The sequence below is a fragment of the Lepidochelys kempii genome, chromosome 12, assembly GCF_965140285.1.
Source record: "Lepidochelys kempii isolate rLepKem1 chromosome 12, rLepKem1.hap1, whole genome shotgun sequence".
NCBI classification, from domain to species: domain Eukaryota; kingdom Metazoa; phylum Chordata; order Testudines; family Cheloniidae; genus Lepidochelys; species Lepidochelys kempii.
The window spans coordinates 12001068-12017538 of NC_136391.1; the positions used below are offsets into that span (position 1 = coordinate 12001068).

General features: G+C 41.7%; 1 protein-coding gene across 1 annotated transcript in view; it reads right to left on the minus strand.

The window, feature by feature from the left end:
• Positions 1-3373: 3373 nt before the first annotated feature.
• SLC6A2 (solute carrier family 6 member 2) overlaps positions 3374-16471 on the minus strand; it is a 108017-nt gene continuing 94919 nt past the window's right edge. Inside the window, exons 12-14 of the mRNA XM_073307584.2 lie at positions 12788-12955; positions 6437-6508; positions 3374-4828 (exon numbers count right to left, since the gene is read on the minus strand). Coding sequence (XP_073163685.1) covers positions 4805-4828; positions 6437-6508; positions 12788-12955 — 264 coding nt within the window. The 3' untranslated portion in view covers positions 3374-4804. The remainder of the gene's footprint in view (positions 4829-6436; positions 6509-12787; positions 12956-16471) is intronic.

Sequence of the window (16471 nt, forward strand, 5' to 3'; positions counted from 1 at the left end):
TGTGAGGCATTTGCTACTTTCCCCAGTGAGACACAGGAACACACTGAGGAGATGGTACCTGAAAGGAGCAGGATATGGCACCAAATCTCTCTAATTCCTGACTGATGCTGCTTTGATGGACATATTGTCCATATTGCCTTACAAAGTACAGAGTGAGTCTTTAGCACATTGTTCACACAATCAGGCATGGCTTCCTTGAAAGTATTTTAATTACTCAGCAGGCCCTGAGGTCGCATCTAATAGCAACATACTTTTCTGTCATCCAGGGGATGTGATAAAGTGACTCATCTTGCGCCCTCATTTAATGGAGAATCAGGGACAACATTTTACATCTCTGGGGCAGAGGAAATGCCTCGTAATAATTGTGAGAGACTTCTTCTGGCTGACACTCTGAAATAAGGACCAATCATGCAAGCTTTACTATCCTGAGTTGTCCCATTAACAACAGAATTCCTCTGTCTCTCAGCTCCACCTATTATTCCTTGTCTTATACTTAGGCCTGGTCAATACTAAAAAGTTAGGTCAACCCAGTTATGTCACTCAGAGGTGTGAAAAATCCACCCCCCCCGTGCAACACAGTTAAACTGACCCAACCCCCGGTGTAGACAGTGCTAGGACCTAGCGACTGCCTCCAGGAGGTAGAGTACCTATGCCGAGGGGAGAACCCTCATGTCAGCATAGGGAATGTCTACACTGATGCAGTTGTGCCACGGTAACATTTCAAGTGTAGACGAGCCCATAGATTGTAAGCTCTTTGGACAGGGACCATTTTCTTGTTCTGTGTTTGTACAGTGCCGAGCAGTGCTACCTCAATACAAATCAATAATAATGTAACGAGTAATCACCCTAGCCTTGGGCATAGCCACCAGTGGAAACTACTCACAGTAGTAAGAACCCCGTGAGTATTTGCAGGATCAGGCCCCTTACATGCTGGTTGGAGGAAGCGCCAACGTCCCTTAGGGCTAGTCTACACTGGCAGCATTTTCACGTGGCTTGTGTAGTCACAGCAGAGCGCTGAGAGTGAGCTCTCCCAGCGCCCTAAAAAAACCACCCAGCGCTGGGGAACTGTTTACGCTGGCACTTTACAGCGCTGAAACTCACTGCGCTCAGGGGGGTGTTTTTTCACACACCCCGAGCGAGGGAAGGAGGAGGATCCTGGGAACTACAGGCCAGTCAGCCTCACCTCAGTCCCCGGAAAAATCATGGAGCAGGTCCTCAAAGAATCAATCCTGAAGCACTTACATGAGAGGAAAGTGATCAGGAACAGTCAGCATGGATTCACCAAGAGAAGGTCATGCCTGACTAATCTAATCGCCTTCTATGATGAGATTACTGGTTCTGTGGATGAAGGGAAAGCAGTGGATGTATTGTTTCTTGACTTTAGCAAAGCTTTTGACACGATCTCCCACAGTATTCTTGTCAGCAAGTTAAAGAAGTATGGGCTGGATGAATGCACTATAAGGTGGGTAGAAAGTTGGCTAGATTGTCAGGCTCAACGGGGTAGTGATCAATGGCTCCATGTCTAGTTGGCAGCCGGTGTCAAGTGGAGTGCCCCAGGGGTCGGTCCTGGGGCCGGTTTTGTTCAATATCTTCATAAATGATCTGGAGGATGGTGTGGATTGCACTCTCAGCAAATTTGCGGATGATACTAAACTGGGAGGAATGGTTGATACGCTGGAGGGCAGGGATAGGATACAGAGGGACTAGACAAATTGGAGGATTGGGCCAAAAGAAATGTGATGAGGTTGAATAAGGATAAGTGCAGGGTCCTGCACTTAGGACGGAAGAACCCAATGCACAGCTACAGACTAGGGACCCAAAGGCTAGGCAGCAGTTCTGCGGAAAAGGACCTAGGGGTGACAGTGGACGAGAAGCTGGATATGAGTCAGCAGTGTGCCCTTGTTGCCAAGAAGGCCAATGGCATTTTGGGATGTATAAGTAGGGGCATAGTGAGCAGATCGAGGGACGTGATCGTTCCCCTCTATTCGACATTGGTGAGGCCTCATCTGGAGTACTGTGTCCAGTTTTGGGCCCCACACTACAAGAAGGATGTGGATAAATTGGAGAGAGTCCAGCGAAGGGCAACAAAAATGATTAGGGGTCTGGAACACATGACTTATGAGGAGAGGCTGAGGGAACTGGGATTGTTTAGTCTGCAGAAGAGAAGAATGAGAGGGGATTTGATAGCTGCTTTCAACTACCTGAGAGGTGGTTCCAAAGAGGATGGTTCTAGACTATTCTCAGTGGTAGAAGAGGACAGGACAAGGAGTAATGGTCTCAAGTTGCAGTGGGGGAGGTTTAGGTTGGATATTAGGAAAAACTTCTTCACTAGGAGGGTGGTGAAACACTGAAATGCATTACCTAGGGAGGTGGTAGAATCTCCTTCCTTAGAAGTTTTTAAGGTCAGGCTTGACAAAGCCCTGGCTGGGATGATTTAATTGGGGATTGGTCCTGCTTTGAGCAGGGGGTTGGACTAGATGACCTCCTGAGGTCCCTTCCAACCCTGATATTCTATGATTCTATGATTCTAAGTTGCAGCGCTGTAAATTGCCAGTGCAGACAAGCCCTTAGATAGAAGAAGGGAAACCACACAGGCTTCAGAATGGCATGCTGGTGTGAGAGCATTCTATCTGCAGCCATTTCACTGTACATTGACAGATTTTCACAAATAAACTTTGCTGTAGGTTGTTAGCCTGCATGTTTACTATTTATGGGCAGATCTAAAGGAATATGACGTGATGACACATGATGACTGGCACATTTAGCAGTCCCCTAGTATTTCTCAATTTGATAGCCATAACCGTTCTGAGAAGCTTTTGGGTGACCTCAGAACAGTGATTGTGCAAGCTATACCATTCTCAAAATAAGATTTATATCTACAAAATAAGGACCCCAGCATAATTTTAAGCAGCAACGTTGATTAGAGTGACTATATAATGACCATTTAAAAAAGAATCCTAAACTTATTTTCCTCTTTATAGAAGATGTTGTTTGGACTCTTAGGTAATTACAGTACTTTAATTTTAACATTTTAAACTCCTTGATTTTTGTAAATAAATTACAATAGCTGTCCTACCAGGTTACTGTCCATTAGCCTGGGTAAAAAGCTGACAATGCCCTTTGGGATTAAAACACTGTGTTTTGAAGAAGAAAAAAAGAAGACAATGACAATATTCTGTCACTTAGACACTGAAAATAGAAGAGAAGCTATTTTTAAGAACTGTTAAATATTTCTGGCTTTTCAATCACGCCTTGGGCATAAAGGATAAAGTAAAAAAGAGAAGTAGATATATTTCAATTCTATTAGAAACATTGGGGGTTGGAAGGAAGTCAATGGTTGTTAAATGGAAAAGGACAAAATCAATAGGGAAAACTTTTATTTTCAGACTTCAGATGGTGGTATAAAAAATTAAGAATTAAAAAAAATATAAATAACCATTAAAATAGGAAACACTACATATATTTAAAAAATCATTAAGAAACTGAATTGAACATATAAAGGCAAAGAAATTCAGCATTAAGGCTCTAACTCCAGACTAGATTCAACTGAGAACCTGCTGTCTCTAAAATTTAGAATAGTTCTTGTAGTAAGTAATTCACAGTTACTGCAACCTAGTGATCACTGGGAAGATATGACTTTAAAACAGTGACCATACAGAACAGCACCCAATCACACTAAGATTGCTCTGTATTTTCTAGCTGGCATAAAGCTGCTTGAAATACACAAGGGAGGGAGTAGGCCTAGATAATTGAATTATGCCTAGAAGACCCCTCCATCCAAGATGTTGTACACAACTCTTAAAACGCTCCGGCAGTTGAACCTAGAGGACATTTATAATAATAGTGCACTTGCACAAAGCCAACATTTGATATTTTGGTGCCACTGGATAGAGTGGCTTATTCTAAAAATCATTGTCTCTGTTCCTATATATTTATATATACTGTACATTCTTTGTCACACAATATAACAGAATGTAGAAGGAAAATCTGACTACTTGTAAATATTTTTGGTGCTTAACTCAACATCTGTAGAATATGGATCATGTGATAGATAAAGCCATTTTAATAGCTGACAAAAAGGAATATGTTTGCATTGTTAAGTACAGCGTATTGTTAAACTACTTTCTGTACTCAATAGCCACAACAATAGGAATTTAATTCCATCCCTGTTACTTTTCGGTGTGTATAGTTCAACTGCACAGAAATGGCACAGACATATACAGCAAAGACAACCTTCTTCACCAAGAGAAGAGACTAATAACAAACCACTGAAAGTGAAGCACTGAGTCTTCACTTCAGAAGGATGCAAAATTATATCCCAAAGGATAGTATTGAAAGAAAGCAAATGACATGAATGTGCACTTAAAGTCACTCTTGTCTCATAATTGAGATGCATCCATCTCTGTGTATATAGTTGGTCTCTAAACAATGAGGTGGCAGAAATTTTTAAAGGAATTACGTTTTTTATTTATTTCTCCAAGACAAGAGTTTCTTTAATTAATGCTGATTTTCTGCTCCCTCCTCCACTTCTATCTCTATCAAAGCTCACAAATTTGGTCACTTATGGATTTTATGGCACTGAAAGATATAAGGAAATGGAAAACCAGTCTGTAAGTTCATTTGAAACCAAGTAATAGAAAGGAGGCATTGAAAACAGAGAGCAGAAGCTGTCTTCCCTCAAAAGATCAGTAGATGAGCTCTGAGCCAGCCTGGTCCAAGCATAATCAAGAGAGCTTTGAACTTGACTTTTCGTTTATTCCCAGTTTAGTTTAATGTATTGGCTTTTTCCTCAACCTGTCAGTTGTCATATTGATAGCCAGTGTTGAAGCTGAAAGGAAACAGAAGCCATTATTTATTTGATAATATATTATTGATTTAAATTATAGTGATGAGAGTAAGTATGAAATAAGGGAGATGACAAATCTTGAATTACAGAAAAGCAGGAAAAATTTACTACCAGTATTATTTTCAAAAGGAATCCCAGTTTCTATTAACAACCAGTTTATCTGATACAGCGATCATTTAATAATCTGACCGTTTTAAAATGCACAACAATTGGACATTAGGGAAACCTAACTAAGATACTAGTTGCATCATAAGATAGGCACACTGCTTAATGTTTTGTTAAGATGCTTAAATGAGATTAACGTCCAAAAATCATGATGGTTTTCTGCTACTGATGCTGGCTATTTGGAAACAGTAACTGAAGTCAATACACAGGCTTCAGTGATTGACACAGCATCCAAGAACTCCATTGGCAGAGCCTCGCTCCTGCTTTTTTCAAATTATGCCTTTCTACTTTTTGTATATTTTCCCAACCTCCATAATTTAAATCCAAAACTGCTGAAAAGAGGTGTTCTACCATTATGTATTTGGGTTCACGTGTTCAGAGTGGTGCAGAAATGTGTGCGTATAACCCATGTCTGCATGTTCATGTGCAGTAATTACAGCGAAAAGATGGAAACACACATTTGAAAACTTGAGCCATAATCACTTACATCTGAGGCATTAAAATAGAGGGGAAGCTATCTATACTATATCCCTCTAAAATATATAGAAAGAATTCTCCTTCATATATAGCGAGGGTTTTGCCTATTCAATTTCTTGCTTTTGTTTCCAACTAAATACAAAGAGCCAAATTTTCACATTATTTTTCATGACCAACGTCTGAATCAGCAATGCAAGTTTTGAGCTATTGTGCATAATTCTGAGTTACTTTTAACCATGAAGGCAAAAAATGATACAGTATGAATGTTGATAGTGCAGAATGGGCTATTTGTATCCTTTCTCACTTGTAGGAAAGCATTTTTCAACAGTCTCATTTTATTTGCTAAGTCGAAGGCATATTTGACATGGTTGCTTGAAGACCATCCATGCAAAACAAGGAACATGTTCAACCTGTAAGCATATGGGGGAAACCTATTACATCTCAGTATCGGGTCATCTCAGCATGACCATTTTGTAAATGTGTTCTTGTCACAGGATATTTGCTTGTCTCTTTGTCATGACTGGTGGCACATATTTGGAGTTAGAGGTAGAAACCATCAATCCAGATCCCTATGAAATAACTTCTGTGAGGGAAGAAGCATCTCATAATGCTTTATTTTTTTAAAAACTGCACGATAGTCTGGGATCAATCCTTGCCAAGATGTCCTTTGATGAGATCTCACCATGATCACATATGAACAAAAATGCTTGGAACTAGATCTGCTGTGGGATAACCTCATGGACTCTGTAGGGTCATATTGTTAAAATGGTAAAAGATAGGTACCAAAAGTCCTACAAGGCCAATGCCCATGGCATTTTCCCACCCATAAAGCAACATACTGGCAAAAAAGCAGAAAGGAAATAAACCCACTTTCATTTGCCAATCAAGCTTGCTAAGGGTGCAAAGGATAAGGGAGCGGGCAGGGAGGTAGGGAAAAGGAATACACACCTTAAACTGCCTCACGTTCCCTTGTGCCACAAGATGGTGTTCGTTCTCAGGTGTGATGCAGTAAGCTAGTCTCTAAACAAGAGTGGAGGCACACAGGAAAGAAAGATAGCCATGTTAGATCTGCAGATAGGGGATGCTACCCCTGGGTTTACAGGGAAATAGTGTGAGTTTTATACAAATCAGTGACTTAATTTTTCATATCATTGAGCCCAGAGAGGACCTAATCATTGAGAGACCAATGTGTATTATAATTTATAAGCTTCTTGATGGTAGTCCTAATCCTACAGCAACAGCAGAATGTTTATGCTAAATTTTAGCTGGTCCCTGCCAGCATGGGAAAAGGGTCCCAGGAGCTACTCGGCATCACAGCCCTTGAACTCCCTGAATGCAAGGATTGCTGGAGGCTAGTAACAATGCAAACAGGTGAAGAAAGGTGCATGGAAGGGTACCCCTCCATATTATCCACAAAGCCTAGGTTGTAGTGTCATTTGGGAGCATACACAAACGTTGCTCTGGTATGCACTTCTATGGGCATTGTGCATGTCTCCAGGAGCATGCACTATTGTAGGTTCCCTCTATTGCAGCCCTTTTAGTTTTGGGTATTGCTAAGGTTCAAGCTTTGTGAGCAAACCTGAGCTTGCCCTATAGTTTTGTGTCATCAGATTGTGCAAGCACGTGAAACTCAGTGGGTTAGAGTGAGGTTTTGTGTGTCGCTTGAAAGGGATTTGCAAACCCAAGAGAACTGAACAAAATAAAGGGTTTGCACAAACCCCAGTGAAATGAAAGCCAAAGGTTTTGCAGAACACTTATTGCACAGGGCTGGATTGTAACCCTACAAACCAACAGGAGTAAAAGGCAGTGCAGGAATCAGATTGTAACTCAGAGGGCCTCAGTCAGGTTCCTGGCTCCTTGTTTGCAGTGGTTCTGCTAATTAACCTGGTGTGTTGGGGGGTGGAGTCAAATCTTCATCTGCTCCCTGCCCACTCTCATCCATCTGAGCAGGAGAAGGAATAGCCGACCAGCAGTGGTTGCTGTCTTCTCCATGCTTGTACTGTAGGTAGCCTGCACAGTGGTATAAGAAGGATCCTACTCCTTCTTACTCCCCCATGCATGCAAGAAGGCTCACAGTTGAGCCCAGGACATTGTATCTCTTACCTTTCTCTTGTCCTAACATATAGGAGACTATTTGAATTTGAAGCTCAGAAATAAAAGATTGAACTATATAATAATATGCCTGGCTACCTGACAACTCTATTTGTACAACAATTTAAAAGAGAATTAAATTCTACCTGAACTAAAGGGCCAGATCCAAAACCTTTTGAAGTCAATTGTCACCTTTCCATTGGCATCAGCAGACTTTGCATCAGACCCACAGTGCATTTTCTGCACTTGTTCCACACACAGATCTTCTGCTGAGGTCAATAGAACATCTGCGTGCAAAACACATGAAAAATATGAAGTGTTCAGGTCATGTGCTGGGGAGAAAAAAGGAAAAACTGTTGCAGTCGTTGGCTATCATCAATTGTTTCTAAGAAACCATAAAATGCTTCTTCATGGCAGTCTGAATTTTGACAAACCAAGAGGCATCTTTTCAGATTATGGACAGATACTATGATTGGAATCCAACTGTTTGCAATAAACCAGATGGTATTCAAACTGTGCTTGCCTGAGTTTTAAAATACTGGACTATAAGGAAGATAAAACAATCGACATTACATTTCAATGTCTTCGGAGTACGTTTGGTATTTTTAAAGGGCTGAAAACAGATCTAAAGGTGGCTTCACTTTCTAAGCCCTATTTGTGGATTCCTTTGGAGCATGGATAAGAATTTCCAGTGACAGTGATGAGAAAATTAATATGATCAGTGAATATTAAACTTGTGTCATTTTGAAATGGTAATTTGAGGCAAGTACAGAGCAGTGAAATTGTAACGAAAAATAATTAGATGTATTTTTTTCACCATAGAAACCAGGTTCCTCTTAAGCAGAACAATAACACATTAGATTAACATTACACACAATAACAGTATGTTAAAAGAACATTTTTAAGGTAGCATAGTCAAGCACTCAGAAGTTAGGAAATTAGGTCAGAATTAGGGTTACCTATGGAACTTTTCTTCAGCCCCTTTCTGTGTATGCATTTGATAGTCTTTCCTTACATGACCACATACTAGTTTTGCCACAGGATGCCTGCCTCAGTCAGTGTACAGGACGGATGATGCTCAATTCATGAGCAGCTATTCAATATCCTGTTTTCTCCTCATTATTCAGTGTGTTGCCTCATGCCTTATTTACTGCATGCTAGTCAAACCCTGCTCTGAAGATAGAACTATTAATTTCCATGTGGGCTTTTCTGTGGTGCTCATCATTACCATATTGGAGCGGAAGACAAACTTTAATTTATTTTTCAGCATCTCTGTTAAATGAGGAGGTGTTAGCCTCATTTGACAGATGGGGAACTGAGGCACAGAGTTAAAAGTATCCACTAATATTGAGTGCCCAGTTTGAGGTGCCTGGGATCGAATTTTTCAGAGCACTTAGCATTGTGTAGCACTTTGCGGTATATCTTCAAAGCAGTGCTCCCCTTGGCTTCAGTTGCTTCTCTGAGTGCTCAACACTTCTGCATATCAGACCCCAGGCACCAGGAAAATAAGGAACACGCAATTAGTGACCTCCTGGAACAGTTTGTTTTAAGTGACTGAGCCAGCATGACACAGGAACTTAGTGGCAGAGGCAGGGGTAGAATCCAATTCCCCAGGACAACATTCAACTGCCTTAACCACGAGACCTTCTTTTCTCTTCTTGCAGTCCCCTGCCTCATTTTACTACTAGGGCTAAATGGGAAAGTGGAATTCCACTTCATAAAAACTTTCAAGAGTTCAATATTTGTTTTTATTCTACATCCAAATAACACAGGGAACTTTCACAAAAATGTGTGTGTGTGTTTGTGTGTGTGTGAGAAAGAGCGAGAGAGGGAAAGATCCTCCCCACCCCAGAATAGCCAAGATTTTAGCTATTAGCTATAGGATTTAGTTAATCTAATGTGTTATTGTTCTGCTTAAGAGGAATACTTACTAGGATACTCACCTGTGATGTGGAAGACCGAGGTCAAGTCCCTACTCCAAATCAGGCAGACCAACAACATGCATGTCCCACATCCCAGCTTTCATCAAAAAATTCCCATTCAGCACTGTCCCCTACACACCTTTCAACTTCTGTAACAAATGTAACAAGGGCCCTACAGATATCCTCTCCAGAACAGGTCCATCCTGGGAAGTTAATGAGGCAGGGGTCACGTGGAAAAAATATGTGATCATGTGATTTAAGACTGTAATGCATGTGCAAAAGAGGACAGGGCCGGATTAATGCAGTGGCTATAGGAGCTGCAGCCCAGGGCCTCGGGCTAAGGATGTGGCCCACTGCTTCTTTTCATCCAGCCCATGGCAAATCTCTGTACTGTGGGCTGGACACAGGTCCTCGAGCCGCCTGCAACCCCTAGGCAAAGGGCATTCAGTGAATCTCTGCATGCTGCCCCCCTCCCCAGTGCCAGTTCCACAGCTCCAATTGGCCGGGTACTGCAGCCAATGGGAGCTGCGAGGGTGGTGCCTGTGGGCAGGGGCAGAGTGCCCTGTGCAGAGCAGCCTGGCCCCTCTGCGTAGGGGCTGGATATGTTGGCCACCTAGCGGGGCAGAGCAGAGTAGCACCAGGGCCGGCAGGGATCCTGCCTTAGCCCTGTTGCGCTGCCAACCAGGAGCTGCCCGAGGTAAGCACCTCCCAGCTGGAGCCTGCAACCCACACCCCCTCCTGCACCCCAATCCTCTGCCCCCGCCCTGAGCCCACTCCAAACCCACAGGGGCCCCACAAAATCTAATAGCCCCGGGCCCACAGGAGAGTTAATCCAGCCCTGAAAGAGGGCCAAATTAGGATTTCAAAGGCAATCTTAATTCTGGCATTTCTAACTTCTGAATGCTTGACTTTGCAACTCTGATATTCTTTTAATGTAGTTTGCCTGTAATTTCCTATAACATATAAAATGATATAGGTCCTAAAAATACCTATAAAACAAAAACCAACATCCATCATATGATCTGATATATTTACACCTACAAGGTACATCAACAGGGTTGGAACATTTAGACCCAACACACAGACCTCTGCTACTTGAACTAATGGAGTAACTGATAGCAGTAGTAGCTTGTCATCCTCTTTGTTGAACAACACTGGAGGGGGATGAGACAATTTGCCAGTGGGTTTCGCAGACATTTACTGACAGCAAAGGAATGGTGAGACATGGGAATCTTGGGTTCCGTTCAAGGCTGCAGAGGGGAGTTTGTCTAGTGGGCACAGCCTCTTCTGCGCATTTCCCCCAAAGCTTGAATTCCTTTTGTCCCATCCCCTCCAACCTGTCCCTGTCTCCTCATCTCATTGCCCAGCAAATCCTAGTCTCACCCCTCTGGACTCCCCATACCAATCCCCTTGCCCAGCAATTCCCAGTGCTACCCCAAACACACACTTGCCAACATTAGACAATGGCTCCTTGGTCTAGGGTATGATTCTTGCTTTGGGTGTGAAAGGGCCCGGGGTTCAAATCCCGGACAAACCCGCTGCAAAGGGGGGCGTGAGCCTTTCTATTGGGGGAGGTTTTAGGTCGGATATTAGGAAAAACTTTTTCACTAGGAGGGTGGTGAAGCACTGGAATGGGTTACCTAGGTAGGTGGTGGAATCTCCTTCCTGAGAGGTTTTTAAGGTCAGGCTTGACAGAGCCCTCGCTGGGATGATTTAGTTGGGGATTGGTTCTGCTTTGAGCAGGGGGTTGGACTAGATGACCTCCTGAGGTCCCTTCCAATTCTGATAGTCTATGATTCTATGTTTCCAATCCCCATATAATCTATTCCAATCTGCCTCCCAGGCTCCTCATCCAATCTCAGTGTCCCCCAGCCCCCACTCATTGTCCACTCTTTACCCACCTACTGGCTCTGGTATCTCCCCATTTCCCTCCCTAGCCACTCCCAATCTCCATCCCAACCTAACTCCCATTCCCAGTTTCCCTTCTCTACTCCCCCCCCTCAATCTTGCACTACCCTCTTGTCCTTTTCCCAATCTACTCCCCTTTCCTCTTTCACAGGTCTTACTCTCGCCCCTCTGCATTCAAATCAGGCAGCTGCCTGGGCCCAGCATGGGGAAGTCATTGAGAGTCCAGGAGAGACGGTCTCCCTGCTTTCAGTTCAGGTGCCTGGCGGAGCCTGCAGGAGCCCAGAGCTGCAATTGCAGGGAACAATATGCTCAATCCCAGGTTGGAGCATCCCAATGTGGACTGAATCTTTGGGGAATCTAGCTGCAAAAATCTAACAACTTGTCTACTTGAAAGTTAATTTGGATAAAGATATTAAAGCTTAATTGCTATTCCTGAATAGCTGCCCCTCAATAACTCTGTGTAGACAAGCCTTCAGAAGTCTTTACTAAGCACATGTGAACGACAATTTTTCAAAGCTTATCACTTGCCCACATTTCAGCTGATTTTCATAGGGATAGCCAAAGGCACATTCCTGACACAAAGTCTACCCCCTACCAAATTCCAAGTCCCTGCTCTAAAGCATGGGGGCTCTCGGGCGATTCAAATTTCCCCCAGAATTTTTTAATAAGAACGTATTTTTCACAACTTCATTTTTGGTAATGACTCCTCTATTTTGGCTGACATTTTCCAAGATTATTCAGCCTGAGGTAGGCACCCAGCATGAAAACATTATAAGCAACTGAAAACAGGGTCTATTAATGGGAAGTGTCAAGCAACCTTCAAACCAGATGATGTCACCAGCTCCATCTATAATTACCCACCCTCCAACTTTTTTGTAATATCAACTATATCAACAATAAACATTTGGAACCATATTTTCAGATGAAAGGCCTAATCTCTTTTAATCACCTCATGAAGTGCCCAGATTTTCAGAGATGCACAGCACTCCTGTTGTGAATCATGGGCCAAATTGATGGCTAGGGAAAGCAACTGGAATGGGTCCACTCTTTATTCTGGATGCTGTATTTGAAGGCATCCATTTATATATGTTGCTACAGTTGAGAAAAATCTATTAATTCAACTTCAAAATGTGCATAAATCAAAAAAATATGCTTTTATGAACTATAATGGGGCATTCTGGCAGACTAATTTCTGTCTAGAAACTGGAATAGGGTGTATTAAATCCAGCTTGTAATTCCAACCAGTTAGAAAGCTGGATCTGAAAGGTCACATAACGAGGAATGTGTCTAGGGAGCTAGAGAAGCAAACTGTTAGCTCAAATCCAGTACATTCATTTCATCATAACATTTCATGACATTTTATTAGCACTCCACTTACTTCTTTAAAGGTCCCACGCACGTTCAGAAATTTATAGATAATGTAGGCAGGCACAAGGATCATTGAAGACAATGCTATTCCCCAGCCAATGCGATTTGCCCAGAAAGGGAAGGTATAGTCATCATAGGTCAGAGGTTTGAAGTTTATAATACTGACTATCACCACAAACTAAGGAAGGAAAAATAGAAAGCACCACAATTTTAGTCCTTTGGAAAAACTCCAAGTGGAAAACAAGCCTCATCTGTTAGATCAGGCAGGATGCCCAGTGCAAAGGGGATACTTAGACCCGTGCAATAGGCCCTACCTTCAGCCTATTTACAATGTGTCCCTTTTAGATGACAGTGTGGAACCTTTTAGGGCACTCACGAATGATATTAATGGTCAGAAAAATCCCAAAATTCCAGCCAGGCTATTTGTATCTGCCCTGTGTACTAGTGAATATCACCGGCAGATGACACACTGCTGTGGAAGGGGTATTTCGTCCCCTACTTCTGAAGCAGATGGGGAATCTGACTTGTTATTCTGTAGTTTACACTAGAGTTAGAGATGGGGAAGTTCTCAAGGCTGAAGTCCTGGGTCCAGGACAGGACTACAGGCCGAGATTTTAAAAGGGTCCCTGAGGACTCCTCAAGATCCCTCTTTGTCCTTTTCCCCAGGGTACTAGTAATGCTTCATAAGGATGGAACTGTCCCAATATACCTTTCTCTGCTAGACTGAAGAGCCTGTTATTAAATATTTGTTCCCCTCATAGATACTTACAGACTGTAGTCAAGTCACCCCTTAAGCTTCTCTTTGTTAAGATAAATAGATTAAGCTCTTTTAGTCTATCAGTATAAGGCAAGTTTCCTCATCATTCCTGTGGCTCTTCTCCGAACCCTCTCTAATTTATCAACATCTTTCTTAAAATTGTGGGCATCAGAACTGGGCATGCTATTCCAGCAGTAGTTGCACCACTGTCAAATATAGAGGTAAATAACCTTTCTGCTCCTACTTGAGATTCCTCTGTTTGTTCATCCAAGGATTGCATTAGCTCTTTTGGCCACAGTGTCGCATTGGGAGCTCTCGTACACCATGAGCCACAAATCTTTTTCGGATAGAATCCTCTATGCTATAAGTATGACCTACATTCTTTATTTCTAGATGTATACCTTTACTCATATTGAAATGCATATTGTTTGTTTTCAAGCAGTTTACCAAGTAATCCAGATCCCTCTGACTCAGTGACCTGTCCTCTTCATTATTTACCACTTCCCCCATTTTTTGTGTCATCTGCAAACTTTATCTGTGATTATTTTATGTTTTCTGACCGGACATTGAGAAAAATGTTAAACAACGCTGGGCCAAGAGCTAATCCCTGTGGGAACCCACTGGAAACACAACCACTCAGTAGTTCCCCATTTACAATTACATTGTGAGACCTATCAGTTAGCCAGTTTTTAATCCATCTACTGTGTGCCATGTTCAGTTCATATCATTAGAAAGGTTTCTCAAGTGTGTGTGTGTCCACCTGTCCCCAGAATAGCCATTAGCCCAGTGGTTACAGCATGGATGTGGGAACCCAGATTCAAGTCTCTGCTCCAAACCAGGCAGAGCAGGAATTTGAGCCTCTCACATCACGTGTGTGAGTGCTCTCACCACCAGGCCATTTGGTATTATTGACTAGACTCAGATTGGACTCTGTGTGTGTTGGTTTTATTTTGTGACAAAAATGGAAAGGTTTCTAGTTTCATCCTGATGCGGATATGGAGTGGGACAGTTTTTGAAAATATTTGTGGGTCAGGAAAACCATTGCTTGCATGCTCAAGGAAAAAAGCCTTGGTGGGTAAAAAAGCTCTTCTGACTAAAGATTTTTGGGACAGCTTAGCCAGATGTCCCACTCTCTCAATGTACAGCAGCACTTTCTATCCCACTTAAACAAATAAGATGCTTGAGGGTATTTTTTTTTTGTAGGTGCTGCTCTATGTTGAACATGAGCTACTGAAAACTGGAAAACTCAGCCACTCTTATGCCCATCAAAATGTATCTTCCTTGGATTGTGTGTCCTATTGAAAGAAGTTAGATTTGTAGTACAATGCAGGCTAGAAACATTTTGAATCACTTATTGATTCAGTATAATATGTTTAAGTTTTGTTAGAGATATTGTAGTACAATACTAATAGAATCAGTCACCAGAAATATCTTTAAATGTTGTATTTGTCAGAAGATAGATTGGATGACTATCAGTATGTGTATATCATCTCAATGTGCAAAGTACATTGGTAATTTCTTTTTGTCCCCTGGGCTATTCCACCTTGGGCCGTGCAACCACTTCCGATTAAAATGTCCAGAGACTGGGGGTTTCTCTACACGTGAAGGGCTACAGAAGCACTTCAGTGTAGACACTACCTATGCTAACGGGAGGGGTTCTCCCATCACCATAGGAAATCCAACTCCCCAAGAGTTGGTAGCTAGGTCAACAGAAGAATTCTTCCGTCACCTTAATGCTGTCTACACGGGGACTTAGGTCGGTTTAACTATGCCATCCAGGGGTGTGGATTTTTCACACTCCTACACAACGTAGTTAAGCCAAAGTAATTTTCTAGTGTAGACCAGGTCTCGAAAGTCAAAGGCTACTGAGATAGCTTTTTCAAATCAGCAAGAATGCCAGCAATGCTATCTACTCACAAATGTTGGTTCATCTCGTGATTTTTTTTTTTTTTGGCTGGCATTCAATAGCTGTGAGAAATGTGGGCATAATGCTTCAACAAGACACTTCCTAATGCGAAGATAGATATGTGGATATCTAAAACTCCTAAGATAAATGTTTGATATAGTATTCTATGGAAATACCCGTTTATATTTAGGAACATAGGAATTGCTATACTAAATTAGAAGAGGGAGCTTTCTAATCCATTATCCTGGACAGTGGTCAGTACCAGATGCTTTTGAGGAAAGTGAATAACCTCTACACTAGGCAATTATGGGATAACCTTCCCCCAGGTAAAATTTTCTCTTAAAAACCATTTGTTAGAGGCCGGTTTATGTTGTGAAGCATGCAGGTTTAATCCCTTCCAAAATTATTTTCAAATTAAACATGTAACTATTATAACTCATTATTTTTGGTATCCTTTTTTGACCAATTGTTTTTTGAATCCTGCAAAGTTCTTAGCCTTGTTGATCTCATGTGGCAATGAGTTCCACAGGGTAAGTTGTGTTAAAAACTATCAGCTTTGTATTTGTCATCTTATTCTTTCATTATAAGGCTAACAGAAGTCCTTGATCAACCTTCTCTGTGCCATTCATTATACTGTATAATTTATGCCTCCTCTTATTAATATCCTGTAAATTAAACAATCCCACTCTTTTCTCATTGTCTCTGAGCCCCCTCTAATTCTGCTACATCTTTTCAATTCAGATTTTCCCTCTGGTTTAAAACAAAACAAAAAAAAAAAAAAAGAAAGAAAGAAAAAAGCATTTCCATTGCTTTATTTTCAGAATTTATAATGGATACAAAATATAGATTTAAAAATTGTATGGACTATGTTTTTCCCCTAATAAATCATGTTTACAGTGTCCATATAACCTTTTAAGACACCTGAAAAAAACCAGACTATTAGAATCAAGCTACTCAATGTTCTCTAAAATGGTGTACTCTCCCCACAGGTATTAGAAAGTATCTATCTATAGTAGTTACACTCAGTCAAT